At 40.9% G+C, this 23,342-nt stretch overlaps 1 protein-coding gene across 2 annotated transcripts in view; it reads left to right on the top strand.

Moving 5' to 3' along the window:
- Positions 1-17,072: 17,072 nt before the first annotated feature.
- The window catches only part of SELENOI (selenoprotein I), a 44,122-nt gene continuing 37,852 nt past the window's right edge, over positions 17,073-23,342 (top strand). For both annotated transcript variants that reach the window (XR_009521483.1, XM_060026967.1), the window contains exon 1: positions 17,073-17,216. Coding sequence is in view for 1 of the 2 variants with exons in the window: in XM_060026967.1 (XP_059882950.1) it covers positions 17,160-17,216 (57 nt within the window). In the remaining variant the exon portion in view is untranslated. The remainder of the gene's footprint in view (positions 17,217-23,342) is intronic.

The raw sequence follows: 23,342 nt of genomic DNA, 5'->3' as shown, positions 1-23,342 counted from the left end.
AGGAATATAATGATCAATGAGGCTGGAAAGGTAGGAATGCGTCAGATTGTGAAGGGCCATGAAGACCACAATTAAGAATTTGAAACCTTAGTCTGGAGGCAAATTTGTAGTCCAGAAATTAAGTTTGGGAAACTGCCATGATTATGGGTCTGTGGATATGTTCCTTACAAATAGTATAACTCCCATTTAATAAATCGAACTATATTTTCAATGTCATAGGAGTACAGAAAATTTAAAGAAATTCTGTTGTGAATCCATTCACTCATATATCCATTAAATGAATACATATTAAGCGCTGGTGTCAGACGCTATGCTAGTTCCTAGAGATTCAGTGGTGTTGTGGACTACATGTGTCTTGGTGCATTTGCCAAAATAAGATTTGGGCACAAAGACTATGACAGTTATTATGGAATATAGTATTTTTTCTGGTTGCCACCAAGCCTTGGTCAGTGTCAGGGCCAGTGGGACAGTGTGCAGAGAGGAGGGGAAAATGTACAGCTATTTGCCCAATTGGAAATCTTGACGCAGCACCGTTTCAGTAAGAGCTAATCAGCTAATTCTTGGCTGAGGCAGAAAGCTCTAATACAGAAAGTGTATGTTTAAAATTGTTTGATGCCATAAAATGTATGACCTGTGAAATACATGACAATAAGAAGTATTTTAACAAAAATCCAGGTGCTATATATGTCTTCATAAAAACAAAGGATATTTCTGACATCAAAAAATTTTAAGAAGTGGTTGGTATAAAGTGATTCAGAAAGAGTAGTGATAATTTCGGATCTCCTATGATTTAAGCCTCTAACTTTAGATCCTAGAATGAGATCCCATACTTGCTGTCTGAGATAGTTCAGAAAACCCTGCTACAGCATTTGTGTTAAAGTATTTGCTCAAGGGCACCACTTAAAGAAGCTGAAGAAACTCGTGGCATTTCCGATGCTACCTTTGAGCCCTACAAGGCTTCTGAGAAGTTTTATGCTGACGTGTGTGTGTGTGTGTGTGTGTGTGTGTGTGTGTGTGTGTGTGTGAAGAAACCTATGGGGAGGACTATGACATTGAAGTGGAACAGAATTTTTTCTTCTAAAGATAAAAAAATTTCAAATCCTCTAAGTCATGAGCCTGCTGATTTTAATGTATAATTCAGGATATCAAAATGTTAATAAATTTAACTATGTATTAAGCACATGCCCTATCTATTTAGACCCATCTATGAGCATCATTTTATAACTTGGAGGTATAGATGGCCTTCCTAAGCATGAAATGAAATCCTAAAACCATATAGGACAAGATGTCCAATTTGAATGTGAAAAATACGAGGTGTCTTATATAAATCACAAAAGGCTCCAAGATGGTAATATTACTCCATGAAAGAAGAACAATTTTCTCTGAGTGAACAACTACATGTTAAGATTTGCAAAGAGGTAACTAATGGAAAAGCAGACATAGGAGTCAGACAGCTAGAGATCAAAATTAGCTTCATTACTGGAAAAGCTGAGTAGGAGATGGTGGTTTGGATGTGAGCCAGATGCACTTCCCAATATATCCTCCTTGAACAGAATTTACTTACCCAGTCACTGACACAGCCGGGCATCTCCAGGTCTCCCTTGTGGGGATGGGGGAGCTGAGAATGAGTCTGGAGGACTGGCCACTCCAAAAGAGGGAGGACTCAGAGCTTATTCTCCACATCTTACCCATCGGATAGGTCACTTTTTGCTTGGGGAAATGGGAGAGGAAACAGAGACTATATATCCTTAAGGGGAACGGAAGTTCCCTCACTTTCTGTGGAAATGTGAGAAGAAAGGAATAGCATTCCTCACCAACACCATGCAGTACTGATTATAAGAAGATTTATTTCAATAATCGAGTGAGAGAAAACTGAAAAACTTCATTTAACTAATGTCAAAATATACGCATAAGTAGATTTTATAAAGTCAGTAAACCCAGAAAATACTTTTGAACACTTTGTTAGAAGCCCTAGAGAACTGTGTGCCAAGAACAAAAATTAGCCAGTACTTGTACTGAAAACCTATTGTTTCTGCTATATTCCACTTATTTTCTGAACCAATTCCTAGAAACTGTCCTCCACCCTGATTCACAGGTTTACTATGGAAGTAGTCATTTTATACAAGGTCATGGTGTCCAGCCCCCCAAACCCCACCCCACCAGGACAGTCCTTGGTACACATCTAACACCAACAACTTTTCTCTTCCGGTGTAGTTTGGGAAGTTGGACCTAGGGAGAGTCTGAGGTTGGACCTCCAACATGTAGACTCAGCAGCTATTGGTTTTCTGTCATGTGAACTGGGAAAATGATCTGAGCTCAAAGGAACAATGAAGCTAACGTGCAGATAAAAACAAAGACAAACATGAAGCGGGTCCATCGTTTCAACTTTAATTTATTCTTGATGCTTATTTGCACTCCTGATCTTGAGAGACCACAACTTCTTTTAATTATTTCTCTTTTTGCTTGAGCTAGTTTAGGCAAGTTTTTAAATTTTGTGATTAACACATGAGAAAAGCCAGGAAAACTCTGACAGTGGAAAAATGGTCATTATATTAAGATATGGGATCAAAGAGTCTTGAGATTCAAGACAACCACTTCATCTTTCCAGACCTCAGTTTTCACATCAACAAAACGAAGGAGGTAAATTAGATGATCTTTGTAGTACTCAAAAAATGTTGTTCCACTTCCATCTGGCTTTCATGGTTTCTAATGCAGAATCCACAGTCATTCGATTCATTGTTCCCTTGTAAGTAATATATCATATTCTCTGCAGCTGCTTTCAAGATGTTTTTCATTGTTTCAGTTTTTAGCTGTTATGATGTGTCTAGACTGGGATTTCTTTAAATTTATCCTGTTTTGGATTCACTGAGCCTTTTATATCTTCCATCAAATTTGAGCATTTCAACCATTATTTCTTCAAATATATATATTTTTCTGCATCACATTCTTTCTCCTCTCTTTCTTGGACTCTAATGACACAAATGTTAGACTTTTTTTTTGGATTTTCCCACAGACTCCCCCTGCCCCCCATCTTTTCAATTGTTTTTCTCTCTGTTGTTTAATTGGATAATTTTTTATTGATCTATCTTCAAGTTTACTGACTTTCGTCTGTCATCTCTATTCTGCTACCGAGCCTGTGGTAGACAGAATGGCCACCCAAAGATGTCTACTTCCTAATCCCAAGAACCTGTGAATATGTAGCCTTAACAGCAAAAAGGGATTTTGCAAATGTTAATTAAATTAAGGATCTTAAGATAGGGAGATTATTCTGAATTATCTGAGTGGGACCAATGTCATCATAGGGTCCTTACAAAACAGAAACAGGAATGTGAGAGACAAAAAAACAGGAAATCTACAGCAGAAGCAGAAGTTGGAGGGATGCACTTTGAAGATGAAGGCTGCCATAAGCCAAGAAATGTAGGCAGCCTCTAGAAGGTAGAAAAGGCAAAAAAAAAAAAATGCATTTTTCCCTGGAGTCCCCAGAAGAATTGCAGCCCTGCTGACACCTTGATTTTAACTTTATAAGATTCATTTCAAACTTCTGACCCTCAGAACTGTAAGTTACTATGTTTGTTTTGTTTTAAGCCACTACAGTTGTAGTAATTTGTTACAGCAGCAATAAGAAACTAATACAAACCCCAGTCATTTAAAAAAATTTTGGTTATTGTATTTTTCAGTTCTAAAATTTCCATTTGGTTCTTTAAACTTTCTGTTTCTTCACTGAGACTTTTCATCTTTTCATTCATTTCAAGAGTGTTCCTACTTATTCATGACTTTTTTTTGGCATGTGGGATTTTAGTTCCCTGGCCAGGGATCAAACCCACACCCCCTGCATTGGAAGCATAGAGTCTTAACCACTGGACCGCCAGGGAAGTCCCCCTCATGACATTTTTATAATAGTCAATGTCTTTTTCTGATAATTCCAACATCTATGTCATTTCAGCATTGATGTCTGTTGATTGTTTCTTCCCATGTGAATTGAGATTTCCTGCCTCTTCATATACCATGTAATTTTGGATTGTATCCTACCAAATAGGATAATTTGACATAATATTTGAATATAATATTTGAACATAATATTTGAATATTATGTTATGAGACTCTGGATCTTGTTTAAATCCTATGAAAAATACTGATATTTTAGTTTTAGCAGGTAATTGACCTAGTTTGGTTCAGGTCACAAGTTCTGACCAATCTACTGTGGATTGTATTTTCAATACCAGTTCTTTTTTCAAAGGCTTGTGATGCTATTCAGATCTACTGCGTATATGTGCCGCCCAGTGGCCAGTCTGGTACCTGGGTGATGGTCTACGTCTTAGTGCAGTTCTCAAAGTTTATGGTATGCTGTTTAAGGTCAAATCTGTGCACGTACAACTGGGAGAGCTCCCAGGACTTCATAAAACCCTATGAGTCATCTTCCTGAATTCCTTCTCTCTCAAGTTACTCCAGTTCCCTTGAAATAATACTCTTGTCAAAGTAGCATGCACATAACACACTTATATCCGTCTTTATTACATGTGTTTTTAAACATTTCTTTAAATGAATTAGAGAATGGCAACCACATCCATTCCTTCAAAACACTGTTCTCGAACCTAGGGGTAAGATGGGAATAAAAACACAGACCTACTAGAGAATGGACTTGAGGATATGGGGAGGGGGAAGGGTAAGCTGTGACAAAGTGAGAGAGTGGCATGGACATATATACACTACCAAACGTAAAACAGATAGCTAGTGGGCAGCAGCCACATAGCACAGGGAGATCAGCTCCGTGGTCTGTGACCACCTAGAGGGGTGGGATAGGGAGGGTGGGAGGGAGGGAGACGCAAGAGGGAAGAGATATGGGAACATATGTATATGTATAACTAATTCACTTTGTTATAAAGCAGAAACTAACACACCATTGTAAAGCAATTATACTCCAATAAAGATGTTAAAAAAACAAAACAAAAACAAAAACAAAACACTGTTCTCTTTGTAGCATGTAGGTAGCACTCATAACCATTATTATTACAGTTTTAAAAAGCACTTCTCTAAATGCATTACAGAGAAGTTTAAGAATATTCTCAAGTATTCTTAGAACACTCAAGTTATTCCCTTTTTGTGGTACGCGGGCCTCTTACTGTTGTGGCCTCTCCCGTTGCGGAGCGCAGGCTCAGCGGCCATGGCTCACGGGCCTAGCCGCTCCGCAGCATGTGGGATCCTCCCGGACCAGGGCACAAACCCCTGTCCCCTGCATCGGCAGGTGGACTCTCAACCACTGCGCCACCAGGGAAGCCCTCAAGTTATTCCCTTTTAAAATATTCTTTACAGGATAAAATCCAGCCTCCTCAAGTCTAATTGGTTTAATGAGATAGGTGGAGGCCATTTCATGGGTCACAATTGCCAGTGGGAAGTAAATTAACCACACAATACCCAAGTCAAAAGTGAGGCTGGGTACCACTCTCTCTCCTTGTATCTTGGGTAGAATTAGTTTGGACCTTTATCTCAGAGCTCAAGAAAAATCTTACCAAATAGATTCGGTATTCAATTAAGAGCCTACTGTGTTTGGGCAACAGCAGAATATCTACATTAAAAATATGAAAGTAGGGCTTCCCTGGTGGCGTAGTGGTTAAGGATCCACCTGCCAATGCAGGAGACACGGGGTCGAACCCTGGTCCAGGAAGATCCCACATGCTGCGGAGCAAATAAGACCGTGCACCATAACTACTGAGCCTGCGCTCTAGAGCCCACGAGCCACAACTACTGAGCCTGCATGCCAAAACTACTGAAGCCCACGGGCCTAGAGCCCGTGCTCTGCAACAAAGACGAGACGAGACACCACAATGAGAAGCCCACGCACCGCAACGAAGAGTAGCCCCCTGCTCGCCCCAACTAGAGAAAGCCTGTGCACAGCAACAAAGACCCAACGCAGCCAAAAATAAATAATAAATAAAATTAAAAAATATATATGAAAGTAAGAGAATTCCCTGGCAGTCCAGTGGTTAGGGGTCTACGCTTTCACTGCCGTGGACCCAGGTTCGATCCCTGGTCAGGGTACTAAGATCCTGCAAGCAGCACAGCGCGGCCAAAAAAAAAAATTATATATATAATATATATGTATATGAAAGTAAGCAAACGAACAACGTAAGAAAGTTAAAGTGGCTCTGATTTTGGATTATCAGAGCAATGTTGGCTTGTCAAAAAAAACCTGAAACAATTGAGAAATGTGTAATTTAGAGACTGAAAGTACTTATGGCTCCCTTTTTGGTCATAAAATGAACCAAACTATGTACCTTGCTTTTGAGTTGTTTACCGAAAAAGTGTTAGATTTCCTTTTTTTTAAAAAATGAAATGACCTCAACTTTTCATGTTGCTCTCAAATATACACACGAAAAGAAATATACAAAGAAGTTGTTTTTACTTGAACGTGGTTCTCAGATTGTTTTTCTTGAGAGTCTGTGAATTCAAACAAAATTTTAGACAGGAAATGTATTAAAGAATGGCCCAAGAAGTGAAAACAACCTCATATCCTTCAGTAGTAGAATGGATAAACAAACTGTAGATAGCTTTACTTCCATACTTTAAAACCACACAGAAATGAAAATGAACTAGATCTATATGTATTGATATAGATCAACCTCAAAACAATATTGAGTGTAAAAAATATTGTGAGAGGTTAGGAACAGCGGGATACTATTTAAGTACACACACACACACACACACACACACACACAAGCACAAAACAGTACTATATTGAATCTGGATATGAACATATGTAATAGAAGTATAAAACAGGAACAGGAATAATAAACAATAACAAGATAGTGGCTAACTCTGGGAACAAATGGGAAAGAGATGGTGAAGAGCTGGAGCTTTAGCTGAAACATTTTTTAAAAAGCTATGAAGCACATATGGCAAAAGATTAACATCTGTTAATTACTGGTGGTGGGTATATGGATATCAAGTATATTCCTTTCTATATGTGATAGTTAAGATGGATAATGATGAAGATGATGATGCTAGATAGAGGGATGAGGAAATTTTCCTGGTCTTGACCTTGACTGTTAAGACAGCATTTGATTCATCCTTATGCTTTTTCTGCTAAAATGTATGTATATATATATTATATATAAATATATGATGCAATATACGATATGTCTTTAAAAACACATAGGTGTCAAAAAAAAAACCCACATAGATGTCTTTTTTTCTTCCAGTTTGAATCATTTTAATATTTAAAGACAAAAAGTGAGTGCTGACTATTTTTTTCTATTATTTTTCTACTTTTTTTTAAAAACACATGCACAGAGGTCTAACAGCCAAAATGCACGTAGGAAATGAGCTCCTGCTCTGTCCCCCACAGTCCCATCCGGTGTTCGATGCTGCTGCCAGCCCACCCTCCTCTCCGTTCACAGTGGCTGATTTATGCTAAACTCTAATGCATCTGGTCTGTTTCGTAATGTGTGCATGTCTCTCCCCAGCATCTCCATTCTAAAATAAAAACCCAAGAGTCATTAAGGGCAGAGTACATCCCTCCCGCTGGTACCAGCTCCTACCCTACATCTTCAGGTTAGGAGCAATTCCGTGAAATGAGTGGGTGGCCAGGGCTGGAGTACTGGTCTGCACTCTGCACTCTGTTGTCAGAGTGAGGACAGAAGATATTGGTCAGAACAGTGTGGAGAGCACAGATGAGCTTGGGACGCGCTCAGTGAGATAAAGTAGGGAGAATTCTCCTCACCAGGTTTAGAGAGATCAAGGTGTCAACATATAAAATAGAAACAAAAGTAATTCAAATGATCAGCAATTTGAACACTAATGAATTTCAAATGTTTCCTACCAAGACTCAGATATTGCAGTAACAATCTAGACCTTTCCAGGAAGTGAAGGTAGAGCTCCAGGCATTCCTCCTGACAGCCCTGTGATGGGCCCTAGAAGCATCTTTTCAGTCTGGAAGACAACAGGAAAAGCCCAGATCAGGAAGGAAGTGGCCTCAACCCACAAGGCTGCTCTGCAAAACCTGTACTTCATTGGAGCCACAAGGAGAGAGAAATGAAAAGAGGCTCCTGCCTTGGACTGGAGCCTCTTGGGGAACATCTCTGTCAGCCATGGTCTCCCATGGGGCCTCACCTCGCTCCTGTCTTGTCCCTGTCCAGCTCCTCCTCAGCTTCTCAGGCACCTTTCCAGAGCAATTCCTCTCCAGGGAGGGGACAGTGCTACAGCCGCCTCAGGGACCCCAGCCACAGATGCCTTCTCTTACGAGAAAAGTATGTCTTCTAATACACACCTAGGCTTTCATTTCTAAAAGAAAAGCCTTTACTTCTAGCAATTTATAAAATTTAAAGGGCAGTGCCTGTACAAAGATGGGATTTAAAAAAACTACCTATAAGAAATTTTTTATCCTACTTAATCCTCCCTTTGGTTTTTACCTATTTTCTTATTTGCAAGGCTTATTCCTTCACAGCAATTTGGGCTCTCGAGTCCATCTTAATGCCACCATTCTTTATTTCAATTTCTCTAGAGAAGCTGTTAATTCACTTTTTCCTGATTATCTGCCTACTGCTTTCAAGAGGGAACTTGCTGCCAGCTACTTGAAGCACTTGCTTCTCAAATTATCCCTTTAGCCTTTCCTATTCCTATTCTCATGCCAAACTAGGAAGAGAAATCCAACATGAGTAATGTGCTGATGCTTACATCAAGCCCTTATGATTATCTCCCCACCAACAGAGCACAGCTTATCCTTAATAACCACCCTGGTAACACAACGACCTGTTCCCTCCTACTTTATAAAATGGTAGAAATGTATAGTTTTATACTATATTTTAGAACTTTAGAGTTATACAGTTTTATCTTTGTACAACTTGCTATAATGTGCTGGCTGATATGCCTTTTAAAGTACTAAATTTGAAACAGCTTTACCTAAAATGATAAAAACCCATTAATTAAAAACCCCGAATTCATGATATTCCTTTGTCTTTCCCTTGGTTGTAAAAGAAGTATGTATGTGTTATTTTGTGCTTTTCTTTTTATTATAACACCAATAATCCACTTTGCCTTTTTTTTTGAGATGAAATTCACTTAACATAAAATTCACCATTCTAAAGGGTACATTTCAATGGTTTTTCATATATATTCACAATGTTATGCAGCCATCATCATGACCTAAGTCCAGAACACTTTCATCACCCCAAAAAGCAACCCCATACCTGTTAATACTTATTCCCAATCCTCCTCACCCCCATTCCCTGGCTATCACTAATTTATTTTCTGTCTGTAGAGATTTGCCTACTCTGGACATTTCATATAAATGGAATTATACAATATAAAAAAGCAACGTAATATTTCTTTATTTCCTTCCATCAATTTAATTCAACAAAAGCTTACTGAGGGCTTATTAAGGACTAGGTATTATGCTAGGTTCAGGAGTATACGGATGTGGTCCTTACCCACCAGGCACTTATAGTCCAGTAAAACAGATAAGAAAACATAATTTCACAACATGTAAGTATGAAGGAAGAGGTATGCACAGGATGCTGTTGGAGCACAGAGGGACAGGATTGTCTCTAGTGAGGGGAGGTAGGAGTAGGCTGGAAGGAAGCAATGAAACTTAAGGTGAATCTTGAAGACTGACAGGGAGTTAGCCAGGCATCAACAAAGGAACAGAAGCTTTAAAAGTACAGTCTGAAGTGGTTAAGGATTTATGAATAATCCTGTACTCCTGGGAGATGAAGTGTGTGTGTGTGTGTGTGTGTGTGTGTGTGTGTGTGTGTGTATGTGTGTGTGTTGGGAGGAGGGGTCAGGGGTCAGAAAGAGAGAATAAGGACAAGAGTAATTCAAAGCAATCAAAGGAGGAGGAAGTTTCAAGGAAATAACAGTAGGCAATGTAAGCTGATGAAAAATCAAATAAGACTGAAAGTGCCCATTTGCTTTACCAAGTAAGTGGAGGAGCCTGGAAGTAGCCATTTCAGTGGAGCTGGTGGGCTTGGAAACCAGACTGGAGAGGGTTGAACCATGAGTGGAGGTATGGAAGTAAGGGACAGCTTGACTAAGTCTTGTGACGAGGAGTTCTACTGATTTAATTTCTTTTGTCATTCTTTTTCTGAGTATCTTAAAATAATTCAAGCATCATTCAGTGGTTTCCAAATCTCTTCCTAATGAAATTTACTGTCTTGTCTTTACCAGCTAATCTGAAGTGGTAGATTGTTTGCAAAGAGGGTCGCAATAACTCCTCCCATCCTTCTGCGCAGGCCCCAGGACCGGGTAACTTTGCCATTCCATCCATTAAGAGGTGGAATCTATTTTCCTTACCGTGAATATGGGTTGGCCTTGTGATTTGCTTTGTCCGGTACAATGAGACAGAAGTAACACTGTGTGACATCTGAGCCTCAGCCTTGAAATCGTGTAGCATCTACTTCTAACCTCTTAGAATAATAAGTCCAGCAAGACCAGCAGAACTGCCCAGCTAAGCCCAGCCTAAACTGCTCACCCACAGAATTATGAGTAAATAAAATGGTTGTTATTATAGGCTACTAAGTTTTGAGCGATTTGTTATGTGGCAATAAATCACTTTGGCATCTGCTCAAATTTTTTCAATTAAAAAAATTTTTTTCAATTAAAAAAATTTTTTTCAATTAAAAAAAATTTTTAAAACACCTATGTGTTTTAATTAAAAAATTTGTTTTGGCTGGGCTGTGCAGCTTGTGGGATCTTAGTTCCCCGACCAGGGATTGAACCCGGGCCCTCGGCAGTGAAAGCACAGAGTCCTAACCACTGGATGGCCAGGGAATTTCCCTGCTCAATTTTTTAAAGTGTGTTTTCTTGCAGCTTATGCCTACCAATACAACATTTCCTTATTAAAGGCTACGTATCATTAGTATACTCAGAGAGTTTTTTCTGCACTCCATCAAAATACAAAGTCAATTCCTACGAAATCTCAAAGTCTTTACTTAATTTTCTTTTGATTCCAACCATTTGTTTCCTGTCTTCAAGTCAATTCTCTGTCCGAGACTTTAACAGCGAATTTTTAAAGAGAGGAGGGGTGAGAGGAGGAAGGAAGAAAGAGGGCATCTGTGAAGAGCCAGGGCATTGGATAAGACCAGCCATTCACAGAATGTAGTACTATACTCCTTGCCTGGGGTCCATGTTTTATCCAACTTTGTATCTCCAAGGTATGCCATGGTATCTGGATTTGGTGCACAGCTAATGTTCAACAAGGATACATGAAGAGATAATGAAGTTGCTATTTTTATACATTGTTTCATATTTGTATGTCTTGTTCCCTAACTGCTGCTAGAGTTCTAGTCAAGCAGCCTGCACAGCCTTGGGTATATCACGAAAGATTTCAAAGCATTATGGTAGTAGATATCTATGTTGGCAACTATTACCTCAATCCCTGCCCCAGGTTTTTGAGGATTCTTACAGGAAAATGGATCACAGCAAACTTTCCTTCTCACTTGCTCCTCTTAGGGTTTTTTGTTTGTTTGTTTTGTTTTGTTTTTGCTAGTATCTTTCTCTTCCACCCAAACTAAGTAACCATCCATCTCAACTCCAATTATCTCAAAGTTTCATGAAGACAAAAATGATCCCTACCCAAAAATGGAGTCCCTTGCTTGGCTGTATGTTCAAATTGAAGAAAGAAAGAAAGAAAGAAAAGAAAGAAAAGAAAGAAAGGAAGAAAGAAAGGAAGAAAGGAAGGAAGAAAGAAAGAAAGGAAGAAAGAAAGAAAGAAAGAAAGAAAGGAAGGAAGGAAGAAAGGAAGGAAGGAAGGAAAAAGAAAGAAAAAAAGAAAGAAAGAAAGGAAGAAAGAAAGAAAAATAGTGGTTACACTTGGTTATATTTACAGACCTGACATTAGATAAGGCAAACAGGAATAAGGAGAGAGGCATGACAGGGGTGAAACCACTATGGCTACCCATCTGAATGATTAGTAGTTGGTTTAACTACAGTTCTGCTTCCATTTTATTTTATTTTTTTAAAAATATTTATTTATTTATTTCTTACTTCCATTTTAGTGTAGCAATAATGGGGAGGAGGATGTGTGTGTAGGAGAGGTATCAATTCTCTCTCTGCTCAGAAAATACAGATGTTGGGTCACTATCAGAACTTCAGAGAATGCTGACTATAAGACTCTGCCCACTGTAAAACTTTGCTGAGATCAGTTTTTAAAAATAATTCTCCTTTTATTTAATAGTCATGCTCATGAATAATGGATTTACAAGAGAAATAATCACTCATCTTCAAAACAAGAATGACAAGTATATAGAGGGTCTGGATTTTATTCTTACCTCATATCACACTGGGCCTCCAGGTCCCTCTGAATCTTTACACTGCTTCTTTTGGTTTTGAATGACTATTGACACCACTGACTTGGTGTTCAAGGGTTAAGAGCACAAAAATGGCCAGAGAACCATTGGAGAATCAGTGGAGGTGAGTGGGATGATGAGTCACAGAATCATGGAGATAACACCCTCCTCCACTGACATGGGAAGTAGAAGGTACAGAGCAGCACTACTTTATGCTGAAACTCAGTATACTGCACAGCCCTTTCCTGTGATAAAGCATTTGATTGTCCCACTCAAATACAGTACTCATTCTTACCTAGTAGGATTATTTTTGAAAAACGTAAAACACAGCAAAAACCGGGCAGACAAAACCCAACCTGAGAAGGTTTACGCTAGCCAGGGAATTTCATTTTTAAGAAACAACGAGCAACATAATGACTCTGTTCAGTTCTTTCCTAGTTTTTCTTTCCCCCCACTCCAGACTTGATTAAAAACTAACCTGTGAATTTTCTTTTTTAAAACATCTTACCATGGTAACTTGTAGAAGCATGGTGCAGTGGAAAAATTATTCAACTAGAAGTTTGATGACCTGTTCTCTTATTCCAGCTTTACCATAAACTTTTGGGCAAGTTTTCCCAAAAACTTGCCCAAATGTAATTCTTCTGTTGTTCTGTTCTGTACAATTAGAACAACTACCCAGCCACGGTGCAGGGTTGTTAGGATATCTAGTGAGATGTCAAACTGCTTTGAGTTTATGAATATAAGGCTTTATCATTGTTTAAAAATAAAAACCCAATCAGTATCTTTTTACAAGCTTCCTTGGGAAGTCTTGCCTATTTTTATGTCTTTAATAACTTATATTGGAGTTACTAACTGTATTAGTCCTTAACTAACTCCCAATTTTCTAGATATCTCCATTTATCTGACTCTGTCTTACTTCTGACTAAGTAAAACAGGAATTGTAGGAATTATACCATTTCCCCCACACCCCAACCCAGGTTATATTAGGAAATTGATAACATTGTTCTAGCACAAATATCTTTTATGATTATTATTCTGGAAGGCAAAAAGCCTGACCTTGAGTGTATGAGATAAAGAAGAGAGGAACTTCAGTGGATGAGGAGGCAGACCAAGGAAGCAAGCAATAGCAAACTGTGCTCAGTATTGTGGTGCAGAAGGAAGAGACAGCATGGGGTAGAGAAGGGACTGGCCAGGCCAATAAGAAGTGGTCCCTGGCAGCTCTGGGGGGCCTTAGGGATAACTGCGCCCTCGAATGGAATTCAGGAAAGAGGAGCCGGGAAGGTGATTCACTTGCAAAGGCAAACTTGTTTACTCGACAATTTTCTCTTCCTGGGTGAGAGTACCTGGTAAAACTCACCCAGGTCCAGAATTCATGGGGTTTTGGAAAAATAATATCTTATATTTGTATGGGTTTAATTTAACAGGCTTATGCCATACCACTTCACGTGCTCTATGAAATAACTATAAGGTAGGACAAGAATTATGATCACTTTACAGATCAGTTGATCTCATCTTAGAGAAGTTAAATGATATAGTTTAATTAAATTTCAGAGATAAATAGGATCTTAGAGATTTAGTCTAATGCCCACTCTTTAAAAAAGAGAACATGTTATGTGACTTCCCTGATGGCACAGTGGTCAAGAATCCACCTGCCAATGCAGGGGACACAGGTTCGAGCCCTGGTCCGGGAAGATCCCACATGCCGCGGAGCAACTAAGCCCATGCACCACAACTACTGAAGCCCGCATGCCTAGAGCCCGTGCTCCGCAACAAGAGAAGCCACCACAATGAGAAGCCCGCGCACCGTGACAAAGAATAGCCCCCACTCACCGCAACTAGAGAAAGCCCGCACAACAACAAAGACCCAACGCAGCCAATAAATAAATAAATAAATAAATAAATAAATAAATACTCAATGTGATTTAAAAAAAAAAGAGAGAAAGAACACGTTTAGGTGAAGTAAGCTGTCTAGGATCACACAGCCAGTACGTAACAGATGTCAAAGTATAGACAAAGTTCTGTGTTATGTTTTAGTTTAGAAATTCTCAGACTGACTCATAATTGATTCAAACTTGTCACAATCTTCTGCTAGAAGAGAGGCAGCAAATTGTAACTGCTTTCACAAAATTAAAAGCTGCTCTTTTTAAAACACTGCTTTTGAAGAAAATGTTAGAGAGGTAGGAAAAAATTTTACAAAATCAGAAGTGTCACTTTGAATTTGCTTCATCTGAAGTGATTAACAGTAACTGCAGTTTATGAGCTACTATTAGGTGCACGTACTCAAGTCACATTTTATGGCTTTTCACAATTAACTAAATATCTTTTACAAGTATGAAGTTTATATGCCAGATCCGTAACCACAGGTCTTATATTAAAAATCATTTAGGGCTTCCCTGATGGCACAGTGGTTAAGAATTCGCCCGCCACTGCAGGCGACAGGGGTTTGAGCCCTGGTCCGGGAAGATCCCACATGCTGCGGAGCAACTAAGCCTGGGTGCCACAACTACTGAGCCTGTGCTCTAGAGCCCGCATGCCTAGAGCTTGTGTTCCGCGAGGCCACCACGATGAGAGGCCCGCGCACTGCAATGAAGAGTACCCCCCGCTCCCCACAACTAGAGGACGCCTGTGTGCAGCCACGAAGACCCAACGCAGCCAAAAATAAAGTGGATTTCTATAAAAAAATTAAAAAATAAAAATCATACAAGTATTTTTTCTCTCCATATCGATTAAAAGAAACACATAATAGAGGAAATCTATAGTGTATTACTTGGGAGAATAGCTTCAGTCTGATTAACAGATTTGTCTAAAATTCCAATTCAGTTTTCTTATTAATACAGAGAGGATTTAAATACAGTACCTGCACAAAGAAAATACTTTCATAAGGAGGTGGTTTCATAGTTTTCCTTTCATTAGAGCCAACTTCCTTCTTAAAGGGAGGTTCACATTTCCAATGTCCTTTTCAAAGCTGGGCACTTCACAGTGTATCAGAGATCTTTGCTCACTCATTCAGCAGAAGGTGTTGACCATGTACCATTTGCAAGCTGCTAAGCTATGGGACATGGGGAAAATTAGGTTGTATAAGATACAAATCCTCCCCTTAGGGCAAGTGAGGGAAAATAATACCCAAATTTATTGCTCATCTACCATGCCCCAAGTATGATGATAGATGTTTTATATCTATTACCTCGTAAGAATCTTTATTTATTTATTTATTTATTTTTGGCTGTGTTGGGTCTTCGTTGCTGCGCGGGTTTTCTCTAGTTGCAGCGAGTGGGGGCTGCTCTTTGTTGTGGTGTGCGGGCTTATCATTGCGGTGGCTTCTCTTGTTGCGGAGCATGAGCTCTAGGTGCGTGGGCTTCAGTAGTTGTGACACGCGGGCTCAGTAGTTGGGGCTCTTAGGCTCTAGAGTGCAGGCTCAGTAGTTGTGGTGCACGGGCTTAGTTGCTCCGTGGCATGTGGGATCTTCCCGGACCAGGGCTCGAACCCGTGTCCCCTGCATTGGCAGGTGGATTCTTAACCACTGCGCCACCAGGGAAGTCCCTATCTCGTGAGAATCTTGAAGTTTAGAAGGTAAGACATATGCAGAAACAATAATATACTTGACATATATTGAGTCCTCAATTAGTATTTGTTGAATGAATGAATGCAAAGAACATAAGAGATCTCAAAATAATTGCCCTTGTTTCAGAGTCCCAGAGAGATTGAGAGGCTTCCTTATGTGGTGGCTTTCCATACCAGAGACCAAGTTTGGGTTGACCATTTCTGAGCTGTGTAATTAAGTGATCCTGGTCAGGTTAGGTAGTCAGAATTTTGATTTCCTAATCTGCAAAGTGGGTAAAATGCCTTCCGTTTCTCACCGTGTTGTTACAGGGGTTGGTGATAAGCTATGTAAATTTCCCCACCTATAAGGCGATCAATAAATGGTAGCAACTATTACCATTATTCAATTTTATTATTAGTCTGATACACACTAGCCATCGATCTAGTGTTCTTTCCGTAATTGTCTCCAGTTATGTAAACGCACTTCTTGCAAACGCATTTAAGGACCCCTAGAGACTCAGGGATCAGTGTTTTTATCTGGTCGGGAGACACTGGCAATCTTCATTTGGAACAGAGCAATAAATAGAGCGGAGTGTGTCCAAGGTTCACAAACAACGCTGTCCCTAGGGGTTTGTCTCCAAAGCTCTTTCACGCCCCTTTACCGACTGCAAAAAGCCTCTCACTGGCTTCTCTACAGCAAATTACGTTCACTAAGCTACAGCGTGCAGCGCACTGTGCCAGGAGCTGTAAGCGGGCTGAGCACAGACGCTTTGTCTGCTTTTACTTCACGGCTTGGGGGAACTAAGCCCTCTTTCCTGAGGTACTGCTGACTGATTCGCACGCAATCACCCTACCCCACCCCCCCAAGACTAAAAAGGTAACCCCAAAGCTCTACCCAGGTACAGATGCCACATCACCGCCAGCACACCCCAAAGACGAAGAGCAAGGACTCCTGGGAAACTGACCTTTCACCTCCCCTCTTGCCTTACCTCAACTCACCAATTTTGACGCTAGCTAATAAAGCGACGAGGAAGCCTAGAAGGCGGAACTTAGTGGCTCCCGATCTACGCTGATTGGACTGCGACTGCGCGAAGGGGGAACCGCGTGAGCCTGCTAGCTACACCCCCTCGGTGGGCGGGGAGAAGTGGGGGCTGCGCTTGCGCTCTGGGAGGCGGCGGAAGTGGCTGGGGTGGTTACGCGTGCGCGGTGGGCGGAGCACGGCTTTTCCAGCTCCTTTGCCAGCCCAGGTCTTCCCAGTCTTGCCCAGCTGGTGTGGTGCTCGTGTTTCCCCATCTCGTCGTGGAGCGTCGCTGCCGAGTGGGCGCTAGTGTTCGCGTCGTCATGGCTGGTTACGAATACGTGAGCCCGGAGCAGCTGGCCGGCTTTGATAAATACAAGGTAGCGCGGGCCCCGCGGACTCCACTCTCCCTGCTGGTCCCGGCCTCTCCTAGGCGCCTAAGGGGCCGGCGCGGTCCGTGTCACCTTGTGCCGCGTGGCTCCGGGCAGGCTGAAGGGAGTTTCTCCGTGGGTCCTGCCGAGTGCTGGGGCTTTGGGGTCGGGGAGCGTGGGAGCATCCTAGGCCCGCCGCTCCGACTCGGTACCCTCCCGGGGGATTGCCTTTTCCTTAGGAGACCGGTCGACGAGAGTGGAGCGAGAGAATTCCCTTCGCTTCTTTACTTCGTTATTATTATTATTTTTAGTCCCCTGAGAGGTGATGCAGTTCCCTTCGGTGGTGTCTTAATTGTCTTCATTTTAATGAAGAAGTTTCTACTCGGCTCTCTTGCGTTCAACTTCGGAGATGGAGAGAATCATTTGGCAGATGAGGCCCGGGGAGGGAGAGTGACTGCTGGGGCCAAACTGCTGATGCGCTCGCTTCCACTCCCAGCAAAGAGGCGCCTGGGCGGCCAGTGAAGTACGTGTGCACAGGCAGGAACTGGAACTGTGTAGTGGAAAGAGCGCGGGCTTTGGAGTACATATAAACCTGATACCGAACCTGATACCAGAATCTAATTTCTTTATTTGGCTTTGGGCCAAATAATAGTCTCTACGATGCGGAATGATTATGAGAATTGGAGAAGCGCCTAGTACATAATGGGCCTCCAGTAAATGCTGGTTGTTCACTTTCCTTCACGTACGGTTCTCCTCCACGACTCGCTTATCAGTGAATGACTCCACTATCCGTCCAGTCAGTTGCCCAAGCCCCACATCTGGGCAGTAACCTTTCGTCCTTGCTACCTGAGTCGCTTTCACTACTGAGTCCTCTACCCCACCCACCAGCCGGTGAATCACCAGGTCCTGTATGTTCTGTCATTTTTAGCCTAAAGTAGGAAGATGGTTCCATTACCACTCTCCCCAGATATACTTTAATCTTTTAGTTTTAGAATGGTTCTAGAATATTTTAGAATAGATTTACAGAAAAATTGTGAAGATCGTACATACAGAGTTCCCATATACTCCACACCCGGTTTTCCCTGTTATTAACATCTTATGGTACATTTGTCACAATTAATGAACCGATATTTACACATTATTATTAACGTAGGCGCATACTTTATTCAGATCTCCTTAGTTTTCACCTGATGTTCTTTTTCTGTTCTGGGATCTCATCCAGAGTACCACATCACATTTACTCATCACGTCTCAAGGCTCCTCTTGGCTATGACAATTTCTCAGACTTTTCTTGTTTTTGATAACCTTGACAGTTTTGAGGAGTTCTGGTCAGGTATGGTGTAGAATGTCCCTCAATTGGGATTTGTCTGATGTTTTTCTCATGATTAGACAAGGGTCATGGGGTTTGGGGGGAAGACCACAGGGTTGAAGTGCCTTTCTCATTGTGAGAAGAGTACATGTCATCATGTCATCGGCATGACTTATCACTGTTGATGTTGACTTTGATCACCTTGCTGAGGTAGTTTTTGTCAGGTTTCTCTTTGAAAGGAAGTCAGTATGCGCAGCCCTCACTTAAGGAGTGGAGAGTTATGCTGCACCTCCTTGAGGGCGGAGTGTTGACATAATTTATTTGGATTTCTGCGTGGAAGATTTATCTTTTCTTCCCAATGTATATTTAGTCAATGATTTATTTATATCAGTATGAATTCATGGATATTTATTTTACACTTGGGTTATAATCCAATACTACTTGATATGGTTGCTTGTGCACATCCACTTTTGCCCTTCCAGTTCCTTCTCTATGCTTCGTAGTGATCTTTTAAAAAAATGTACATCTGGTCACATCACTCCTTTGCTTAAAATCCTCCATCGTCTTCCCTTTGCTCTTGGAATGAAGTCCAAAAATCCAGAACATGATCTGCATGGCTCTGAATGACCTGGCCCTCGTCTGTCTGTGTCATCAGCTTCATGTCATGCCACTCACTGTCTACCCCTCCCAACATTAGCAGCCATCTCCCTCGTCCCCTTTTTTTTCAGATCTTCAAGTAATGTTGTTACGTCTGCCAGGAATGTAGCTGCCCATTTATGTTCATCTTCGCATCTTAAATATTCCTCAGAGAAGCATTCCCTAAGTATCTCATTCCCCTTAAGTGTGCTCTCACAGTACCCTCTGCTCCTGTATGGAGTTAGTTCTTTAGGTGTCTCCCCATTAGAATGCAGTACCCAAGTGGTTACGCTTGTCTTATGGATCGCCATGACCTGAGCACAGTGCTTCTGTGCATAGGCATCCAGTAAACATTTGTGGCATGAATGAATAACTGAGAAGAGTCGTAGTGGATCTTGTCAAACTGGAATTGGGATAACTGTTAAGAGACCTTACAAGGTCACATAGTGCGTTCCTCTGCCTTCAAGCAATGTGGTACCATACCAGTTTGAACTGAGGTGCTGACTTGTCTGAACATTTTAAGTCGAAATTTAACCCAGTGCAGGGCTTTCACTAAAGAAGGTTGTTAACCTAGATACCTCTTGTTTTCCCTTAAGCTCCACCACCTTTCTGTTACCTCTTCTGCACTGTAAATATTGACTTTTTATATAAATATAAAACTTTTTCTTCCTTACTAGGATCTGGCTTTCTAGTAGGTGCCAATAGACTAGCTGTTTCATTTGCAGCATTGTCTGTAATAGGGAATCTTCTTCTTTTTTTTTTTCATAAGCTGTCTTTCCTAGATTTGTATTTCCGACTAGATAGGTGTCCTAATTTACAGAAAATTTTAGTGTGATTTTTCCATTCCTATTTTTCCCTCTTCTGTTATCTGACTCACTTCCTGTGTCTGAGAGCAGATTTCCTATCATCTTGGAAAACAAAGGTCAATTTAGCCAGCATCCAATGTTCACTAAAACGTAGTTTATTGATGTTATTTTAGTTATAATGAGGCTTCCTTTAAAAAACTGGGGGTGGGGGTGTGTGGCACAAATTTATAACCTAAACTTCTTCTAGTAGAAGGTTCTTTACTCAGTACTGCGTTCATATTAAAAAAATACGAATCCAGAGATCCAAAGGAAAAAAGTCTGTGTGGTCAGTTTAACTGGAACATGAATTGCACCTAGAGACCTTTGCTTCCTGAAGATCACCCATTCCCATTATGTGGGCTTCGACAGTGAGTGCTTTGTAAATGCTGATTGCATTAAAACAGCTTTTGAGGAAGATCATCCCTTAAATGGGTAAAGACCCAAAACACTCAAAAGAGATTTTTATTCCCTGATGTGACCCTGTGTATTAAAACAAAAAGTTGTAGAGAAAAATTGGTACTATAAAAGCAGCTGGTGGAAAAATTACTTTTGAACCAGTATAATTTCTTTATCTTCCCTAGAGGTACATCTGAGGAGCTACAGTTGGAAACCTGGCGGTTACTCAGAATAACTCCTGAAAGGAGCGCACACAGAGTAGTAATTAGGTTTCTGTAGTAAGAAACTGTTAAGACAATTGATTTTGAGTATAGAAGAAAGCATGGGATGGATTCTGTGTCATATGCTCCCTAAACACTTGTGTTCTTCATTGTGTTACCCCAGCCTTATCAAACAGTTGAATAATTAGTTGAATGTCTGCCCTCTCTGTTAGGATATGAGCTCTGGGAGGGCACATCCTACAGCTCTCTTGTTCCATGTGACCAAGGTCTGGCACATGAACAGAGTAGGCATTTGACAAATATTTGTTGAAGGAATGCAAGTGTAAAAGAATAAAAACCGTTTTGGAAGTATGGTAAAATGCAGCTGTGCATCTCCTGGAAATCGGAAGGATACTTTTGTATTTTGAATGTGAAGATGTAGAAAGTTTAACCACCATTGTTCTCTGTTGCTTATTAATGTACCTTCAGACAGTTATGTTGAGGGATTTCACTCTCATGAGGCTTATCATTCCTTCTCTCTTCGTACCCTATCTTTATTTGAAGGATTTCCCCACTTATCTGAGGGTGAAACTTCTATTGTGGTATACCTAATCTGACGTAAGGAAGGCTTAGTTTTAATTGATAGTGTAGCAGCTAGTTTCAAATTGTATCATATCATTTTGCTTCAGAGAGGAAGTGTTCTGTGCCATATCTTGTTTGGTTTCAAGAATATAATTTTATGATGAATTGGCTTCTGCTATTCTGGTAGTTAATTAACTTGACTGTCAGCAATAGCCTGATTACAGGAATTGTGATAATTGTGAATTTAGGTGGGAAGGAGAGGCTGCATACATCTTGATGGTAATGCTAAAGAACTGGAATCTGGCCTGCACCCACTGGTTCATGCAGTTTGATTTTGTTTATTCAGTAAGCATTTATTCAGGGCCTGCTCTGGGTCAGACATGGCACTGGGGCTGCAAAATTAAGCTAAGCTAGAATTCCTGACTTCAAGGAACTCAGTTTGGTGGCATATGGGCAAGGAAATAAACAGATATAAAGAATTAATAAATACAGTTAGGTAAGTGTTGGGTGCTGTGGGAGAGAAGGAAGCAGCTCCAGGGAGTAAGGGTTAAAACTGAGAAAGGCTTCAGAGAGGGGATGGTGGGGAAGGCAGAGCTCAGTCTAGAGCATGAAGCTGAGTAGGCCCCAGTTCTTACCAGGTGAAGAGGGGAGAAAAGGCATCCCACCACTGGAGAGCAGTGGGGTGAGTGCACAGGGGTTGAGGCCTGAGAGTATTTTCTGGGAACCGTAAGATGTTAGGTGTTGGGACTTAGTGGTGGAGTGTCCAGAGAAGAGACTGGAGAGGGAGGCGGGGCCCCCTCAGAGGGGGATGATTTGATGTAAAGGATTTCTGGATTTTACCCTGTAGATCATTGTTTCTGTGGTCCAAGGACTATTGGCTTTAGAATCACCTGGGGAAAGTGTTTAGCCAATTTCTAGGTCCATTTTGGGAGGTTCAGATCGGGTAGGTTGCTGTGATATTCATGTTAGACACATACCTCAGGTGGTTCTTAGGTACATGGTAATGCTATAGGTTTGGGGAGCCACTTACAAATTTTAAACAGGATCAGATTTTAATTTTAGGAAGCTCACCCTGGCAACTAGAAAATGAATGGAGAGCAGGGGAGGTAGGGGAGATCTGGAGACCTTTTAGGATCCTCCCAGATAAAATTGGATCAGAAATGAGGAAGGCTTGAATCAAAGCAGTGGGGATAGAAGGGGAGATGGGGATCTAAAGGAGGTCAGAACTGGTTAACCTGCCCACTGAATTTGGCCAGCAGATATAGTTAATTTGGCTCACACCTACTTTGTTTCAAAAATTAGTATCTTCCCCATAAAAGCCCAGATTTCTGGATTCTCTTGAAAAACTAAAATAGTGGATAGCATAGGCCCTGACAAGAATCTCCTGAAGCTGAATAGTGCTTGCCCTCTTCAAAAAGGGTATTTGTGATACAGCCACTATGGAGAACAGTGTGGAGGTTCCTTAAAAAACTACAGATAGAACTACTATACGACCCAGCAATCCCACTACTGGGCATATACCCTGAGAAAACCATAATTCAAAAAGAGTCATGTACCAAAATGTTCATTGCAGCTCTATTTACAATAGCCAGGACATGGAAGCAACCTAAGTGTCCATGATAGGATGAATGAATAAAGAAGATGTGGCACATATATACAATGGAATATTACTCAGCCATAAAAAGAAACGAAATTATTTGTAGTGAGGTGGATGGACCTAGAGTCTGTCATACAGAGTGAAGTAAGTCAGAAAGAGAAAGACAAATACCGTATGCTAACACATATATATGGAATCTAAGGGAAAAAAAAAAAGGTCATGAGGAACCTAGGGGTAAGATGGGAATAAAGACACAGACCTACTAGAGAATGGACTTGAGGATATGGGGAGGGGGAAGGGTAAGCTGTGACAAAGTGAGAGAGTGGCGTGGACATATATACACTACCAAACGTAAAATAGATAGCTAGTGGGAAGCAGCCGCATAGCACAGGGAGATCAGCTCGGTGGTCTGTGACCACCTAGAGGAGTGGGATAGGGAGGGTGGGAGGGAGACGGAAGAGGGAGGACATATGGGGATATATGTATACGTATAGCTGATTCACTTTGTTATAAAGCAGAAACTAACACACCATTGTAAAGCAATTATACTCCAATAAAGATGTTTAAAAA

Source organism: Delphinus delphis, chromosome 12 (assembly GCF_949987515.2).
Source record: "Delphinus delphis chromosome 12, mDelDel1.2, whole genome shotgun sequence".
Taxonomy (NCBI): Eukaryota; Metazoa; Chordata; class Mammalia; order Artiodactyla; family Delphinidae; genus Delphinus; species Delphinus delphis.
Note: the sequence above shows the minus strand (reverse complement) of the source record. Positions and strands in the feature narration are given on the sequence as shown.